This window comes from Antechinus flavipes, chromosome 3 (genome assembly GCF_016432865.1).
Source record: "Antechinus flavipes isolate AdamAnt ecotype Samford, QLD, Australia chromosome 3, AdamAnt_v2, whole genome shotgun sequence".
NCBI classification, from domain to species: domain Eukaryota; kingdom Metazoa; phylum Chordata; class Mammalia; order Dasyuromorphia; family Dasyuridae; genus Antechinus; species Antechinus flavipes.
In genome coordinates, this window is record NC_067400.1 from 361,403,102 (window position 1) to 361,421,165 (window position 18,064).

General features: G+C 34.7%; 1 protein-coding gene across 1 annotated transcript in view; it reads right to left on the bottom strand.

Moving 5' to 3' along the window:
• Nucleotides 1–18,064, bottom strand: part of DARS1 (aspartyl-tRNA synthetase 1) — a 75,791-nt gene that overhangs the window by 41,376 nt on the left and 16,351 nt on the right. Inside the window, exon 4 of the mRNA XM_051985804.1 lies at nucleotides 11,920–12,022. Coding sequence (XP_051841764.1) covers nucleotides 11,920–12,022 — 103 coding nt within the window. The remainder of the gene's footprint in view (nucleotides 1–11,919; nucleotides 12,023–18,064) is intronic.

Here is an 18,064-nt window from a genome sequence, read left to right on the forward strand (position 1 = left end):
ATACTACAGAACAATGGGTGCAGAATCACCAATACTGGGAGAAAAAAAATCCCAAATCATGGTGAATATGAGTATTATGACAGTAATATTCTCTTAAGGAGATTTAAGGAGAATTTAATTTTTAATTTAAACTCCATTATATGTAATGGTGTATATATATGGACTTAAGGACTTCATTTTATATTATATATGAACTTAAGTACTTTAAAATGTTTTTCTAATCATACTCATTTTTTTTTTCCTCCCTAGGGGAGACTGTAAGGAAATTGAAGTTAAGTGACTTGCCCAAGAAGTGTTAAATGTCTGAGGCTGGATTTGATCTCATGATCTCCTGACTTAGACTGGTACTCTACCCATGGTATCATCTAACTGACCCTTCAATAAATTTTTAAATCCATATAACGACAATATTATCATTTTTACTGATGGCATCCCACAAATGTTTGTTATTAGTGCTGGTAAAGGGGGGGGGAATCTGAAACTAAAATTTTTTTTTGATTCCATTAATATTTTCCATAATTGCTCCTACATCCAATTACTGCAGAAGACAGTCATAGTAGTGTTTTTTCTGTCATACATGTAGCTACGTTTACTAAAACAAAAATAGATGCTAAAATTATTGCTTTTAACATTAACAAAATGGACAGCAAATGAAATGGAATTTTAAAAGTATAGCAATGGACTTTTAAAAGTATAGCAATGGACTTTTAAATCTAACATGTATGCACTCTCATGTTTTTTCAGGAAAAAAAAGCAAATCTGTCAAACAGATTTTTATACATGTAAAAACACCCAAATATACTATTAAATATTAGTGGTTCAGAACCAAAACATTAAAAATATTAGATTTATTTGTAATAATCTACTTTCAAATAAAAGAATTCTTAAAGAAGAATTGGCAAGGAGCAGCTAGATGGTGCAGTGGAATCAGGAACACCTGAGTTCAAATTCGGGTCAGACACTTAACACTTCCTAGCTGTGTGACTCTGGGCAAATCCCTTAATGCCAATTGTCTTTAAAAAAAAAAAAGAAAGAAAGAAAAGAAAAGAAAAAGAAAAAAGAAATGGCAAAGCTGTAGGGTTAGAAATGGATTTGATTTAAGACAATTCTGAGATACCACTACACACCTGTCAGATTGGCTAAGATGACAGGAAACGATAATGACAAATGTTGGAGGGGATGCAGGAAAACTGGTACACTAATGCATTGTTAGGGGAACTGTGAACAGAACCAAGAATCGATTTGGAATGATGCTCAGAAATGTGCATACTCTTTGATCCAGCAGTGTTTCTATTGCGCTTATATTCCAAAGAGATCTTAAAGGAGGGAAAAGGACCCACATGTCCAAAAGTGTTTGTGGCAGCCCTCTTTGTAGCGACAATAAACTGAAAACTGAATGGATGCCCATCAACTGGAGAATGGCTGAATAAATTATAGTGTATGAATGTTATGGAATATTATTGTTCTGTAAGAAATGACCAGCAGGATGATTTCAGAGAGGCCTGGAGAGACTTACATGAATGAATGCTAAATGAAATGAACAGAACCAGGAGATCAATGTACATGGTAACAAGAAGATGATGCAATTCTGATGGATGTGGCTCTCTTCAATAATGAGATGATTCAAACCAGTTCCAGTTGTTCAGTTTCAGTGACGAAGAGAGCCATCTACACACATAGAGAAGACTGTAGGAATTAAATGTGGATCATAACACAGCATTCTCACTCTCTCTGTTGTTGTTTGCTTGCATTTTGTTTTCTTTCTAAGTTTTTTTCTTTCTAGATCCAGTTTTTCTTGTGCAGCAAGATAACTGTATAAATATGTATACATATATTGGAATTAACATATATTTTAACATGCAATGGACTATCTGCCATCTAGGGGAGAGGATAGGGGGAAGGAAAGGAAAATTTATAACAGAAGGCTTTGCAAAGATCAATGCTGAAAAATTACCCATACATGTTTTGTAAATAAAAAGTTTTATTTAAAAAAAAGGAAAAACAAAAACAACAACTGTAGTGTTCTCTCCTTTTTAAAAAATATGATGGTTCTCTCTGGGAGCAGGTTTCTTGGGGAGGTTTCTGGAGGCAGCCTTAGTTTCAGGTTCAGTTCATATCAATAATTACCTCAAATACAGCCAGAGTTAAAATCCAATCTTTTATTCTTCCTCTGCCAACTTCAGCCTCTCATCTTCTGAATCCTTCATTTTGCCTGACTGCAATCTCTGGCTTTTCAATCTCCCCAACTGATTTCTCACTTGTGAATCTCCCAAAGTCTCCTCACTAACTTGTGGCTCTCAATATCTCCAATTCTCTCTTGCTGAGACTGAAAGCTTCTTATATATAATCTCTTAAAGGTGTGAACCCAAAGATTGAATCCTCCTCTGACAGAGTGGGACTGTGGGAGACGTAAACTTGGATACCTCATACTGAATCCTGAAATCTCCCAAACTTGTGAACTAATGTATAAGTAATGTATGAACTCTCAAAGGTGTAAACCTAAGCATTGTTTCTACCAATTCTAGTGATTTAACATCTTGTTTCAAGTTCTGGCTCATAACAAACAACAACAAAAGAAATGGATTTGATTCACAAAGATGCTGTAAATGACTGATTTGTCAAATCAACAAAAGTGATTCAATAAATGAAGAGCATATGAACAATCCAGTAAATCAAAAGCTCAGAGGTTTGGATTAAAACATCACACTCTTTGTCCTTTCTCATTAGAAGCTAAGAAATAGTGAAAAAACCTGTATGCTAATACATTTAGACCACAATAAGTTATGAAAGTTCTTGTTTTTTGTGTGTTAATACTAAAAAGAGGAAGTTCTACCAACACTATATAAATACAATACCGGCTGCCCCCAAACTCCTATTTAATTTTTTTAAGCTTTTATAATATAAAACTGCACTTTATAGTCACAGTCACTCACACACACACACACACACACACACACACACACACACACACACACACACTCTTTCTCTCTCTTTCGAAATGTGCCAGACACTGGAAACACAAAGAAAAAATTAGAGTCCTTGCTGTCAAGGAGTTCATATTGTAAGAGGGGTAGAGGTTTCAGTTATAAGTCATATGGAAAGGTCCCTTGGTCCCTAGGGTATAGGGGCAAAGCAGATGGTAATGCATCTTTGTTAATGTTATTTACATTGAAAAGACCATATCCAATTTCAATGCTGAATCATTTGACAGTGCCAAGGACTTCAGTGGAAAGACCTTTCCTTTCTTCAGTAGTTGTTTCTGGTGAGAAGGCAGGGGCTCGAACATATGCAGAAGTAGTTATCAAGTCAAGTCTCTACAAGGGTTTATTCTAGGATACTGGCTATAAGAGCTAAGCTGAAAGTAGGGGTAGTGGTTAGCAGGGTGTTTTAAGTTCAAATCAGGATTCAGGTCTGTGCAGATAATCCTTATGAACAAGATTGTTATAGAATCAGTTCTTCAAAGATGGCGTGATCTTAGAGACGAGCAAGTTCAACTTCTAATCTTTACAGAAAACAACAAGATCCAGGAAAGCTACACGATTACTTTCCATGACACAGCAAAGAAATAATAAAACCTGGGAATAGAACCCAATTGTGAATCAGTTTACTGATTTTTCTACTTTTTTTGATCATTCTTCTCTCTGCATTAACTACTTTAACACACCTGTGGTGAAGGCAGAGCTCCTCAGGAATACTACTACTTCACTAACACCAATTAAGGAGTTAGGGGACAAATCTGGCCTTACTTTACCCTATGAAAAATGTTGTTTTTGGATGCCCATCAATTGGAGAATGGCTGGGTAAATTGTGGTATATGAATGTTATGGAATATTATTGTTCTGTAAAGAATGACCAGCAGGATGAATACAGAGAGGCTTGGAGAGACCTACATGAACTGATGCTAAGTGAAATGAGCAGAACCAGGAGATCATTATATACTTCGACAACGATATTGTATGAGGATGTATTCTGATGGAAGTGGATTTCTTTGACAAAGAGACCCAACTGAGTTTCAATGGATAAATGATGGACAGAAACAGCTACACCCAAAGAAAGAACACTGGGAAACGAATATGAACTATTTGCATTTTTTATTTTCTTCCCGAGCTATTTTTACCTTCTGAATTGAATTCTCCCTGTGCAACAAGAGAACTGTTTGGTTCTGCAAACATATATTGTATCTAGGATATACTGCAACATATCTAACATATATAGGACTGCTTGCCATCTAGGGGAAGGGGTGGAGGGAAAGAGGGGAAAAATCGAAATAGAAGCGAGTGCAAGGGATAATGTTGTAAAAAATTACCCTGGCATGGATTCTGTCAATATAAAGTTATTATTAAATTAAATTAAATTAAAAAAAAGTTAAATAAGGACAGATAACAGAATCATAGATTTTCTGAAAAAAAAAAAAAAAGAAAGAAAAATGTTGTTTTGCTCTAAGCCAATGTCATGAAGCTACAGGTTTTGAGTTATTTTTCTAAGAAGCCCAAGGATTTGTAGTATTCCACATGTCTGTGATCTCTTCCTCTGCCCCCTCTGACCAATAACAAACATTTATTAGCTGTCTGCCCTGGGAGAGAGTTGTAACTGGTCTAGATAAAGACTTTAACTTAACACAATTTTCTAAAATTACAGACAGCATTTATCAGGTGAATTTCCCTTTAAAGTGTCAAAATTTTTTAACATGCTTAATAACTGGGACCAATAGTCACAGAGAATTAGCAAGCATTTATTAAGTGCCTACTATGGAATGGGCACTATGCAGGCAGCAGCAGTAAAAACATAAAAATGAACCTGACTCTTCACCAAAGGAGTTCAAGAACTAAACAACTAGCTCAAATGCCACATTAAACTTGTCACACAAAACGACTCCACAGAGCCCTGTGTAACATTCAAGTCTTCATTACTTTGCCACAGTTCTAGAGGCTTATGGTGAGAGTACTGGTAGAGTGGGCAGGCAAATAGGCAAATGAATAGACTATCAGGCCTGGAGTCAGGAAGACTCACCTTCCTGAGTTCAAATGTGGCCTCAGACACTAGCTGTGTGATCCTAAATAAATCATTTAATCCTATTTTACTTTCCTCATCTGTTAAATCAGCTGGACAAGGAAATAGCAACCACTCTTATATCTCTGCCAAGAAAATCCCTAATGAAGTTATGAAGACACAATTAAAACAAGTGAACAAACTGGTAGAGCACCCTAACTTACCATCTGTCACCCCTTATTCTTGTCGAGTGACTATCTTCTCTTTCTTTACTATTTTTCTTCATACTCATTATGTGTCTTTCCACTGTCCTGTGATATTCATCAGAGTGGTGTTCCAGGGCTTGCTGCTATACAGCAACACAAGGCCTGAAAAGATGGGCCTTCACTGTTATGGAACACTCAGGTTCAATAAAAGTATGGCTCTGTATGTTTGCAGTTTCCAAAAGCAATCTTTTTTTTTTTTTAAATTTGAAACCAGTTCATTATCTATCTGTGTCTCTCTGTTCTGTATATACTTTATTGACCAAGTGCTATATCAGATGTCCACACAGATAAATGTTGACATATGAACAACCTACTGTCCATTTTTTCTTTCCTATGTGACTGGACAGACCCACCTTTAACTAATTACAGATCTCTTTCTGGAGATTCTGTAATATCACAGAGGATGGTGCAATTAATACTATGTTCTTTGGAAACGGGAGCATTTAAAGCAGAGGTCCTCAAACTTTTTAAATAGGGGGCCAGTTCACTGTCCCTCAGACTGTTGGAAGGTCGGACTATAGTGAAAACAAAAACTTTGTTTAAATAAAAAAACTTCATAGCCCTGGGTGAGGGAGATAAACTTCCTTAGGTGCTGCATCTGGCCCACGGGCCGTAGTTTGAGGACCCCTGATTAAAGGATCAATCAAAGGGAATCGCTCCTTAACTTAGACTCTGCATTGGATCTCCTCTATCACAGTAACAAATAGTGCTGGAAAGCATACAACTCTGTTTCAGGCTTTGCTCAATGTTTATTATTAAAGGGTGAACACTTTTATTTCTGTTGTTACATATTCCAAAGAATCTTGAATACTTGTAATAATGTAAGACACCTTGTACTCCAACCCATAAAAGGGAATTTTATTATACTGAATACTTTTTCGTTTTATTTTTTTCTTTCTTTTTTTTTTTTTTTAATTTTTATTTAATAATTACTTTATATTGACAGAATCCATGCCAGGGTAATTTTTTTACAACATTATCCCTTGCACTTGTTTCTGTTCCGATTTTTTCCTCCCTCCCTCCACCCCCTCCCCTAGATGGCAAGCAGTTTTATATAAGTTAGATATGTTGCAGTATATCCTAGATACAATATATGTTTGCAGAACCGAACAGTTCTCTTGTTGCACAGGGAGAATTGGATTCAGAAGGTAAAAATAACCCGGGAAGAAAAACAAAAATGCAGATAGTTCACATTCGTTTCCCAGTGTTCTTTCTTTGGGTGTAGCTGCTTCTGTCCGTCATTTATCAATTGAAACTCAGTTAGGTCTCTTTGTCAAAGAAATCCACTTCCATCAAAATATGTCCTCATACAGTATTGTTGTCGAAGTATATAATGATCTCCTGGTTCTGCTCATTTCACTTACCATCAGTTCATGTAAGTCTCGCCAGTCCTCTCTGTATTCATCCTGCTGATCATTTCTTACAGAACAATAATATTCCATAACATTCATATACCACAATTTACCCAGCCATTCTCCAATTGATGGGCATCCATTCATTTTCCAGTTTCTAGCCATTACAAACAGGGCTGCTACAAACATTTTGGCACATACAGGTCCCTTTCCCTTCTTTAGTATTTCTTTGGGATATAAGCCCAATAGAAACACTGTTGGATCAAAGGGTATGCACAATTTGATAACTTTTTGGGCATAATTCCAGATTGCTCTCCAGAATGATTGGATTCGTTCACAACTCCACCAACAATGCATTAGTGTCCCCGTTTTCCCGCATCCCCTCCAACATTCATCATTATTTTTTCCTGTCATCTTAGCCAATCTGACAGGTGTGTAGTGGTATCTCAGAGTTGTCTTAATTTGAATTTCTCTGATCAATAATGATTTGGAACACTCTTTCATATGAGTGGTAATAGTTTCAATTTCATGCTCTGAAAATTGTCTGTTCATATCCTTTGACCACTTATCAATTGGAGAATGGCATGATTTCTTATAAATTTGAGTCAGTTCTCTATATATTTTGGAAATGAGGCCTTTATCAGAACCTTTAATTGTGAAGATTTTTTCCCAGTTTGTTCCTTCCCTTCTAATCTTGTTTGCATTAGTTTTATTTGTACAAAGGCTTTTTAATTTGATGTAATCAAAATTTTCTATTTTGTGATCAGTAATGGTCTCTAGTTCATCTTTGGTCACAAATTCCTTTCTCCTCACAAATCTGAGAGATAAACTATCCTATGTTCCTCTAATTTATTTATAATCTCGTTCTTTATGCCTAGGTCATGGACCCATTTTGATCTTATCTTGGTATATGGTGTTAAGTGTGGGTCCATTGTTATGAGTTTCAATGTTGGAGTTCTTGTTCTTCTCAAAACACAGCCAGTTTAGCTTAGGGCCCTCCGAATATCTCCAAATCCAAAGGTTCTGTCCTTCAGCCTCTGCTTTCTTCAGCCTCCAACCAACACAGAGATGGAATGTCTCTCTTGTATCCTTCTGGGGAGCCCAGCCACCAACTACAGTGGTGTGAGATGAAGATGAATCTGGTTGTCCACTGAACTCTCCACTCATAGCTTTATCCTCTGAAAACTCTTCGTCTGCCATCAGCCAGCCAAGAGGAAAAATGTATTCTGGAATGGCTGTCTCGCTTTATATGTGAATCTTCTGAGAGAATGGGATTATGGGTTTTCTCCCATAGTGCTCTCTGGCCCAAAGAGCTTTAAGGGAGGTGTTAACTCCCTTGAAGTTAGAAAGTTTTACTTTGTGAAGCTGGCATACTTGTGAACTCCAATGAGTAAAGGTGTGAACAGAAGCCTTGTATTAATTAGTTCTACTTAGTACCTTGTTTCAGGTTCTGGCCAAGATCTTCTTGTAAGATTAGATCAACTCTAATTAATTAGCAGTTAGTAAGGATTCCAACAGTCCATACTGAATACTTTTTCAAAATCGATCAATAAGCACAATAAGCACAATTTTAAATTCTCTACACATTTTGGCCAATTGTGAGATGGAAAAGACGCAATACCATTGTTGAATGCCATTTGCTAAAGTCTACTTGTTCTTCATTGAGGATGCCCTTAATTCATGAATAAGGCAACTATCAAAAAAATGTATTATAGTTGGAATAGTAGGCATGTAAGTTCGTAGTGATTAATGTTGCTTAAGCTTTTTTAGTACTGAAAGCATAAGATTTTTCTTCTAGCTACTGCTATCTTCTCCTCCTTACAGCTTATAAATTGGTCCCTCAACGCTTTCATAACTATCACCTCTAAACAAAAACTAGTTGAAGCAATTTGGCTGCCTTTTTCAATTTTTTTTAAAAATGGGATTTCTAGTTCCTTTTTAAGCACCTCAGACACTGTGATGTTGGGATACATAGTGAAGTTACTATCTTTATGGAGAAAAAAGTTTCTTTTAATAGTTTTTGTACTACTTTCCATTTTTCTTCAGTTTGCAGTTGTGTTTCCATTACTATCCTTGAATGCTTTTGCTCTGCACCCCTTGCCCCACCAAAACTATCTTTAACTACTTTGTATTTATTCTCTTTATGCTTATTCTTTGTATTATTATACATGCTTGTTGTTTTCCATTAGAATGTTAAGCTTCTTTTGAATTGTCGTTTCAAGACTTGTATTGCATACCTTGTGCTTAAGTATCTGTTCACATGTCTAAAATACCTCCAATATGTTATTGTATAAAATAAATACAAAATTACTAAAAAACCTATTTTTAAATGTTTATCCTTAAACATAAAAATCAAGCTGCAAATGCACTATTAAGCTTATACTATGTTACAGTCTACATTTAAGACAAAGAATCATGGAATTTTGGACATGAAGGAACTTAAAAGATATCTAGTTTATCTCTTAATCTTAAAACACTACCATATTTAAAACATACCAACATACCAAAGAGATAATAAAAGTCTACTGAATTTGCGGGAAATACTGAAAAGTTAGATGTCCACAGCTTGTTGTAAGCTTCAAGGTAATGTAAGATATTAAGTACCACGTATCAATAAGTTTTCAGAAGAAACTTAGTTATAAAATTCTGATAATGGGGTTTAGGCTAGAAATTGGCTTAAACCCGTTAGGATCAATTTGCCCTTGGGTCTTCATTGTGTTTGCTTAATAAACTCATATGCATAGAAGCTGACACATCCCCTCATAAAATTAGGGCCTTATTAATAGAACATGGGATATATGACTAAGGAAGGAGAACATGCATAGGAGAAACATGTAAGGGATGATGTAACCCAAAAGGGAATGAACCAATCCATTTTCTGGAGAGGGGGGAATGCTTTGAATTAACAATATAAGGCTTCTCTTGATTCTGTACTCAGTGCTCCCTCTTCTTAGAAAAGAGTAGAGCTTTCTTTTGGCCAGAAACACCCAATTCCTCTGGACTCTCTGTAATAAACTTCCCTTGACATCTGAATTTCAGTGTCAAATGTGTTTCTAACAAATTGGGAAAGACCACTAGAGAAACAATTACTGTAGTCTAAGAGGTTATGCCAATGTTTAATAATAAAAATCATTCTTAGGAAAATTTTCCCTATATATAAATTCCTTATGCTACAATTTTGAATAATTTTTAATAAGGGTTTTAATAACATTTTAAGATGATTTTTACATCCTGAACTGAGCATTTCAAAAACTATCAGGCTATATACTAAAACTTTTCTAAATGGCTCAAAGTCATTGTCATTGTGGTTGCTTGTAGAGTTAATGAACATTTTATTAAATTAGCTTTGTATATCTGAACGTATACATTTTAATGAGTTTATAAAGTATCATGTGGTATGACTACTTAATTTATATTTCACTAACAGTAAAATGATTTTCAAAATAATGTTAAGATTTTTGAATGTATTTTCTTAATTCATCTACAAACCAAAATGTTTTCTATGGGAATGAATTACTAAAATTAATGATCTGCATGATTTCACATATTTATCTGACATCATATTGCTTGTTTTTCAAGGGGGTGAAAGGTCTGAAAGGGAGAAAGCGAACTTGGAATTCAAAATTTTTAAAAAATGAACACTAAAAATAAATTTTAAAAACTTTTTTTTTGGGGGGGGAGAATGAAAATCAAGGGAACAGCTTTTTTTTTTTTTTTTTAAAAAGATCTTTTGGGGGAACATTTCTTTTTCACCACTTTTGCAACAGCTAAGAAGACCAACCCAAGTTCTATACTATTTTAAATATAGATAATTTAATGAACTGGTTCTTTTCCCCAATATTTTTCTAGGTATTGAATGCAAGTTTAAAAAAAGTACATATACACATGCATACAATAAAATATGTTCATGCATATTAGCGCTCATGTACATTTTTGCTTTGTTTTGTATGTAGGCTTGTTATTTTTTGAATATACAGAATTAGTGGGTGAAGAATTTCATCTAAAGTGGATCAATATTTTTGCATCTTTGGCCTAGATTTACTGTGTCACTTTGACATTAAGTAATATCCCCAGATTCACACATTCAGTTTTTGTCAGAGACCACACTTGAATCCAAGTCCTTCCTGATTTCTTGACTCCTGACTAGCTTTTGTCTATTACTTCACACTACTTCTTGTATGTGTATTTTTTTTTGTGAACATCTGTGTGTAAAAATGTTTATATGCACATATACATAGATTTTGCTTCTATAATCATTCTCCTTTTTTTAGGTGTGTTATAAATGTACAAATAATTCTATAGGATTCAAAGTATATCTATACCACATAAAAGCTAATGGTTCACTAGTCTGTTAGAGTGTCAAAAATCTTTTTTTTGCGGGGTGAAGTGCAGTATCCACTCTAATTAAAAGATCTTTGAGGATTAAGAACAACAAAACCCACAATGCTTCCCTACATAGTAAATGCTTAATAAATGTTTGTTGTACTGAACCCATCTGCATAAACACAAATTGGCTACAGATTAAAAAGGATACTTTCATGTGAAAAGAAAAGCATGCTGCCTGGGAGAGGGAAAAACTACCTTCATGGTTCATAATTTACAAAAGAAATCTTTTCTTACTTATAGTCACAATTAAACAAAGCAATGAATTATGCTTCTAAATGAACTGTAGGTTAGAGGTCCTAAGTCTACAGTATGTGTGTGTGTATAAAATGAAGGAAACTATTTCTCCACTTTAAAAAAAAAGTGTATATGTACACACACAGAGTTTTCTTCCTTTTAAAATTCTTTAGTCTTCCATGAGCTGGCAAAAGGAAATATAAACTATGATGGCAAAGATAAAACTAATGAGATTTGTAGTAGTTTTTTACTTTCTTCTAACTCAGAAAACTGCCTACAATATTCCTTCCTTTCAAATAATTTTTTAAAATTAATTTAGTTTGAAAAAGCTGTTGCTCAATTATAAAGACTCAAGCTCAAAAAAAAAAAAAAAAATTACAACCAAATCTAAGAAAATGAAGTTATCCTGTGATGCTGAAGCTGCCAGGCTTTTTTGTTACTGAGTTTGAAAGTCAGTGTGGGCTGTCTCTGGAAAGCTGCTACTTCAGCACTTCCAAATGAATTTCAAGTCTATGTTCTATTTTATCTTTTGTAAGTTTAATGTATTCAGCAATAGTGAACTGACAATTTAAATAACTACATTTTAAAACAAACGATGCATTGATGTTAATGTGTGAAAATGGTCCCAACCCCTGGGAGTCTTGGTTCCCACCATTGTTTACTCTGACAACAGGATATAATTGCTTACTTACTTGGCAGCAAATTTTACCATCTGCTTGCTTGCATGGTCTCCCACAGCCACCAGAGCCTGGACATTAAACTGCTGCTGACGTAGTACTAAGAAACACTGCTTTCCTGAAGAAAGAAATAGAAACAATGCAGGTATATTAGGATCAAACTACTGTTTCGTCTTCTTTTTAAAATAAGCTTAAGCATAAAGAAACCTCTTCTTTACTTTTAAAAAAAGCTTTTCATTGCATCATTAACAAGTAATTGAAAATATGCAAATTATTAAAAGGAAATCTACCTTGATAAAAGAAAGCAGAAGCATTAGTATCAAACACCATGTACTTTTTACATGCTTTTCCGAATTCTCCTGAGCTGTCAATACTTTCTCTCTCTCCAAACTACCTTGTATTTATTTTAAATGTTTTATTTGAATGGTTTACATAAGTTTAAATATATACATATTTTCTCCCCCCATAAAAATGTAAGCTCCTTGGGGACATGGATTACATAATTTTTATCTCTGTATCCCTATTACCTGGCACATAGTAGATTCTAAATATTTAGTCAATTATAATTAGCATATCAAAAAGTTATTTCTTGAATCTTCCAAAAGGATGGCAATCTTCAGTTAAATATAAAAGGCTAAAGATAAAGTCTTAATTACAGATATAATCTACTTAAATTGTTGACCACACTTGGTTAACTGGAATATTTGTACCAATTCATTATCCCAAAGCCACATTCTATGTTTTCTTGTCTATACACTAAAATAACAAAAAAGAAAATCATAAAATAGGAAAACATTTTGTGGCATGGACTCAAGATTAGCTCATTAATTCAAAGCCTCATTATTATCACATGAGAAACTTTAGATACATAAAAACAATGATCACCCTTAAGAGTTGCCTTGAACTCCAGATTGTTAGAAAAAAGAAAAGGCAAGAAATGAAAAGAGTGAGACAGGTAAGAAGATACATTTACCATCACCTTACTCTAATGGTTTGTGCTGAAAAACTAATACATTCCATAATCAAAGAATGAAATGTTATTTATCTGGAGACCAGACTTCTGGAATTTTCAACTGTCAAAAGAATTCAGAAATGTAACCCCAGACTCCAAGACTCTGGCAACAGAATGAGATGGAGCAACAAATTACAATGATAACTTCCAAGAAGAACTGAGGTTATCCCCATTGTATGATTTCTTATCATGTTGCTGACCAGAGGGATAGGACCATCTGACCTGGCTGACAATGTCTATAAAAGGTCAGAAGTTTCTCTAGAAAGATGCATGGGAGAAGTAACATGATTCAGAAATTATAAAAAAGAAAAGCAGAGAGAATAGAATGACAGAGATTAGAATTAGGAGCAGCTGGAATAGAGTCCTAGGAATAACAGATACTGATAATAACATGGAAGTGGGGAAACAAAAAACAGAGGAAAGAACAGTATTATCACCGGGGTGAGGAGGAGCAACATCCCATACTTACTCAAAAAAGTTAAAAACATTAGTGATATCTTGGTTTTATATGAGCTTCACTTTTGAATATCTCTTTCTCTTTCACCTCCTCTCTTCAGCAGACCATCTATTATTATTTTTTTAATTAAAGCTTTTTATTTGCAAAACATATGCATGGGTAATTTTTCAATATTGACCTTTGCAAAACCTTCTGTTCCAAATTTTCCCCTCCTCCCTCCCCCCATCCCCTAGATGACAAGTAGTCCTTTACATGTTAAATATGTTAAATATGTTAAATCCAATATATGTATACATATTTATATAGTTATTTTGTTGCACAAGAAAAATCAGATCAAGAAGGAAAAAAAAAAGCCTGAGAAAGAAAACAAAATGCAAGCAAACAACAGAGAGAATGAGAATGCTATGTTGTAGTCTATACTCAGTTCCCATAGTCCCCTCTCTCTCTGGATGTAGATGGTTCTTTTCATCACTGAATAATTGGAACTGGTTTGAACCATCTCATTGCTGAAGAGAGCCACGTCCATCAGAATTGATCATTGTATAATATTGATGTTGTCGTGTACAATGATCTCCTGGTTCTGCTCGTTTCACTTAGCATCAGTTCATGTAAGTCTCTCTAGGCTTCTCTGAAATCATCCTGCTAGTCATTTCTTACAGATCAATAATATTTCTTAACATTCATATACCATAACTTATTCAGCCATTCTTCAACTGATGGGCATCCATTCACTTTCCAGTTTCTTGCCACTATAAAAAGGGCTGCCACAGACATTTTTACACATGTGGGTCCCTTTCCCTCCTTAAAGATCTCTTTGGGATATAAGCCCAGTAGAAACACTGCTGGATAACTTTGATAACTTTTTTTTAGCATAGTTCCGAATTGCTCTTCAGAATGGTTGGATCTGTTCACAGTTCTTCTAACAATGCATCAGTGTCCCAATTTTCCCACATCTCCTCCAAAATTTGTCATTATCTTTTCCTGTCATCTTAGCCAATCTGACAGGTGTGTAGTGGTATCTCAGAGTTGTCTTAATTTGTATTTCTCTGATGAAGAGTGATTTAGAACACCTTTTCATATGACTAGACATAGTTTCAATTTCTTCATCTGAAAATTGTTTTTATTCTTTGACCATTTATCAATTGGAAAATGGCTTGATTTTTTATAAATTTGTGTTAATTCTCTACATATTTTAGAAATGAAGGCTATCTCTTATAAAAAAGATTTAAAAATAGAAAAAAGCTATTCAGCAAAACAAATACTAGTTTGATAATATTTTGCACCAATTACCCCCTGAACTCAAGACTCCTCTTAAAGAATCATCTTTTCTGACCTGAGCTTTGTCATTATAATTACACAGGGTTCAGTTGTGCAACATTCAGTTCCATCTCAGTAACCTTTGAAAATAGGTTGTTGAGAGAGAGGAAAGGATGGAGGGACACAGACCGTTAACATACACAAAAATTTAGAATCAAGAAGACTTGCTCTGTAAACTAATCAGCTTTGGTCAAGTCACTTGACCTCTCCAATTCTTAATTTTTTCATCTGTAAAGTGAAAATGTGAACTACTTGATCCTTAAGATTTCTTTTAACTCTGTGAATATGACTTTGTGACAATAAATACAATTTAAAAGGCATTAAGTGAACAAAGGAGTGGCAAGATAATCTCTAATATAATTATTGTTTTCCTGAATACAACCGACAGAACAAACTGAGGTATTTTTATCTGGATTATAAATTTCCTCTAGTGAAAAGCACAAAGCAGAATTAAATTTTTTTTCACCCTAATCTCAAGGAGAAAAACAATAATCTGCATATAACTACATATATATATATATATATAACTATATATATATATATATATAAAATATAATATTATATAATAAACACTGCTATCTGGGAACAGAACAACAGCCTGGATCTTCCTCAGTACCTACTAAGGTTTTACTACTAGATAAAAATATTAATACTGTTGCTGAACAGTAAGTGCAAAATTACTTTCATAAGTGCATCAGATTATCTATCATGTGCCAGGCACTGCAGAGGACCCTAACATATAGCAGAATGGTACAAAGACAGAAGTACTATATTTAAAGTCACCTGCATGTCCTTAGGCAAGTCCTGCTACACAAAATAGGTGAAATAAGTAAACTACAAATGAATATTGGGTAAAAATTGGGAAAAGGCAAAGAGGTACTTGCAACTGTTGGCATCAGGAAAAACTTCCTAAAAGAAGAAGCATGTAAGTTGAATTTTGTAAAGGAGTTAAGTATTGTAAAAGGCAGAAATGAAGGTGGGATGGTGGGTTATGACTATGGAGACCATGGCTAGTTGACAGTGACTGTCTTCCTAAGATTGCACCTGCTTATATTTTGTTCTAATCTAACTTGGTCATGGTTAATACTTTTTGGATGAATTGCTTTAGTTTGATAGGATTTTGGTCTACAGAGCAATATCATTTCTGAGTATCAATCCAAAATTTTAAAATAAGATCCAATAAAAGAGATGCTCACATATCTAACATATATAGGACTGCTTGCCATCTAGGGGAAGGGGGCAGGGAGGGAGGGGAAAAATCGGAACAGAAGTGAGTGCAAAGGATAATGTTGTTAAAAAAAAAATTACCCTGGCATGAATTCTGTCAATATAAAGTTATTATAAAATAAAAATAAAATATGAAAAAAAAGAAAAAAGAAAAAAGAAAAAAAAGACAATAAAAGAGATTCTCAAAGTATATCCCCATACTACAGGACTTCGACATACATACTAATTCTCACCCAAACACCCCAGCACTCAGTTCAACTAGTTCACTTCCCATGACCTACTTCTCTTCTCCACTTTAGCCACATAACAAAGGTCATACTCTCGATCTTGCAACCATACACAAATATATCTTTCACGGTCAAGAATTCCCAAACCCTCTTTTCTGATCATATCTACTAAATTTTTGTCCCTTCCTCTGCTTCCTCTTACCAAATCTTACCCATTCATCTGCATCATAAAATCTCAACCAACTTTCCCTCAACTCTCTTGAGCTTTTCTTTTTCCCATCTTCACCTTTCATAAACCTTTCATAATAAATACCAGCTCTACACTGTCCTTTTGAATCCCTAACCCCCATATCATATTGCCAATTATGCCCAGTCAAGCCACTTTGGATCACTCCCATCATTTGTCATCTTTGCTCCTATATACATGCTGCTGAATGAAGATGAAGAAGATGGCACAATCAATCTGTCTGGTTCCTACTACAAATTTATATTATATAACCTCAACTGGGGCTTCTCTGACAATCTACTAAGCTTCCCTTACCAACTCATTATACTATTCTGCATGATGGCTCTTCCAAACCTTTTCATTCCTCTTCAAACTTCCCACCTCCTTTCCATGCCATCCCTGGGGTACTTTTTCAGCTGAAAACTGCCTATTTTACTGAGAATATTAGATCCTCTTCTCTTTCTCTATTTCATTCAATGACCTCGTATCTTTGCCGACAATTAAAAAACGTCCCCATCTTGCTTCAACCTCTCTGTTGACTGCTGATCTCAAATCTCCACCTGCTTTTAGACACCTTGTATTGGATCTTCATCAGGTATCTTTAAATAAACATGTCCAAATACCTTTATTTGGTATTTATTAGTGCAGAGGACAACTCTATTTTCTCAGTTATCCAGATTTGTAACCTGGATAATATCTTCAACTCTTCACCATCTCTCCTTCCTTCTTCCCCCCTATTTAATCTGTTGTCAAGGCTTATTGATTTTTTTCTGTTGCAACATCTCATGAAATATCCCCTTCTCTGACACAACCACCACTCTGTTCCAGGTCCCCATACCTGAACTGCTGCAATAGTTTTGCTAATGGATCTGCATGACTCGAGTTTTCCCCTTTACCAATTCATCCTTGATTCAGTAGCCAAATGACTTTCCCAAAGCACAGGTCTATGTTATCTCCCATTCAGTGAATTCCAATGATTTCTTATTACCTTCAGGATCAAAAACAAAAATAATCTGGCTTTCAAAGTTCTTTACAACTTAGCCTCCTATCTTTCCAATCTTTTTACATCTTATTCCCTGTCATATACACTCAATGGCTTCCTGGATGTTCCATGAACAAGACACTCCATCTCTCAACTCCAGGCATTTCTCTGGCTATCTTCCATGCTTGGAATGCTTTCCTTCTTCACCTCTGCCTAGTGACTTCCATTTTCTACAGGAAGACTTTCCCACCTCCTTCTTAAATTTTAGTACCTTCCCTCTCTTAATCATTTCCTATTTGTTCTATATCAAGAATACCTGAGTTCAAGTCCTACTTTAGATATTTATGTTCTATGTGACTTTGGAAAAATTCACTGCCTTAAGGTCTCAATTTTTCCAACTGTAAAATGGAGATAATAACAAAATCTGTTCCACAATGATTGTTATGAAACTCAAATGAAATAATTTATATAAAACATTTAGAAAGTGTTACCTCTCATTAGTTATTCTAATTTTTGGCTGTAATCGTGAAATATTATTATCCCTGAAGAATCAAGATTACATATGACTTAGAGCAACATAGAGACATGTGTATAAAATTATGCCTCAAGTTATTATCAATGACAACTTATATCCAAAAATATCTTACCCAAAAATTAGGTAGACTGGTAATTCAGTGAGAATGAAATATACAGATGGACAGCTTGTGTGTAA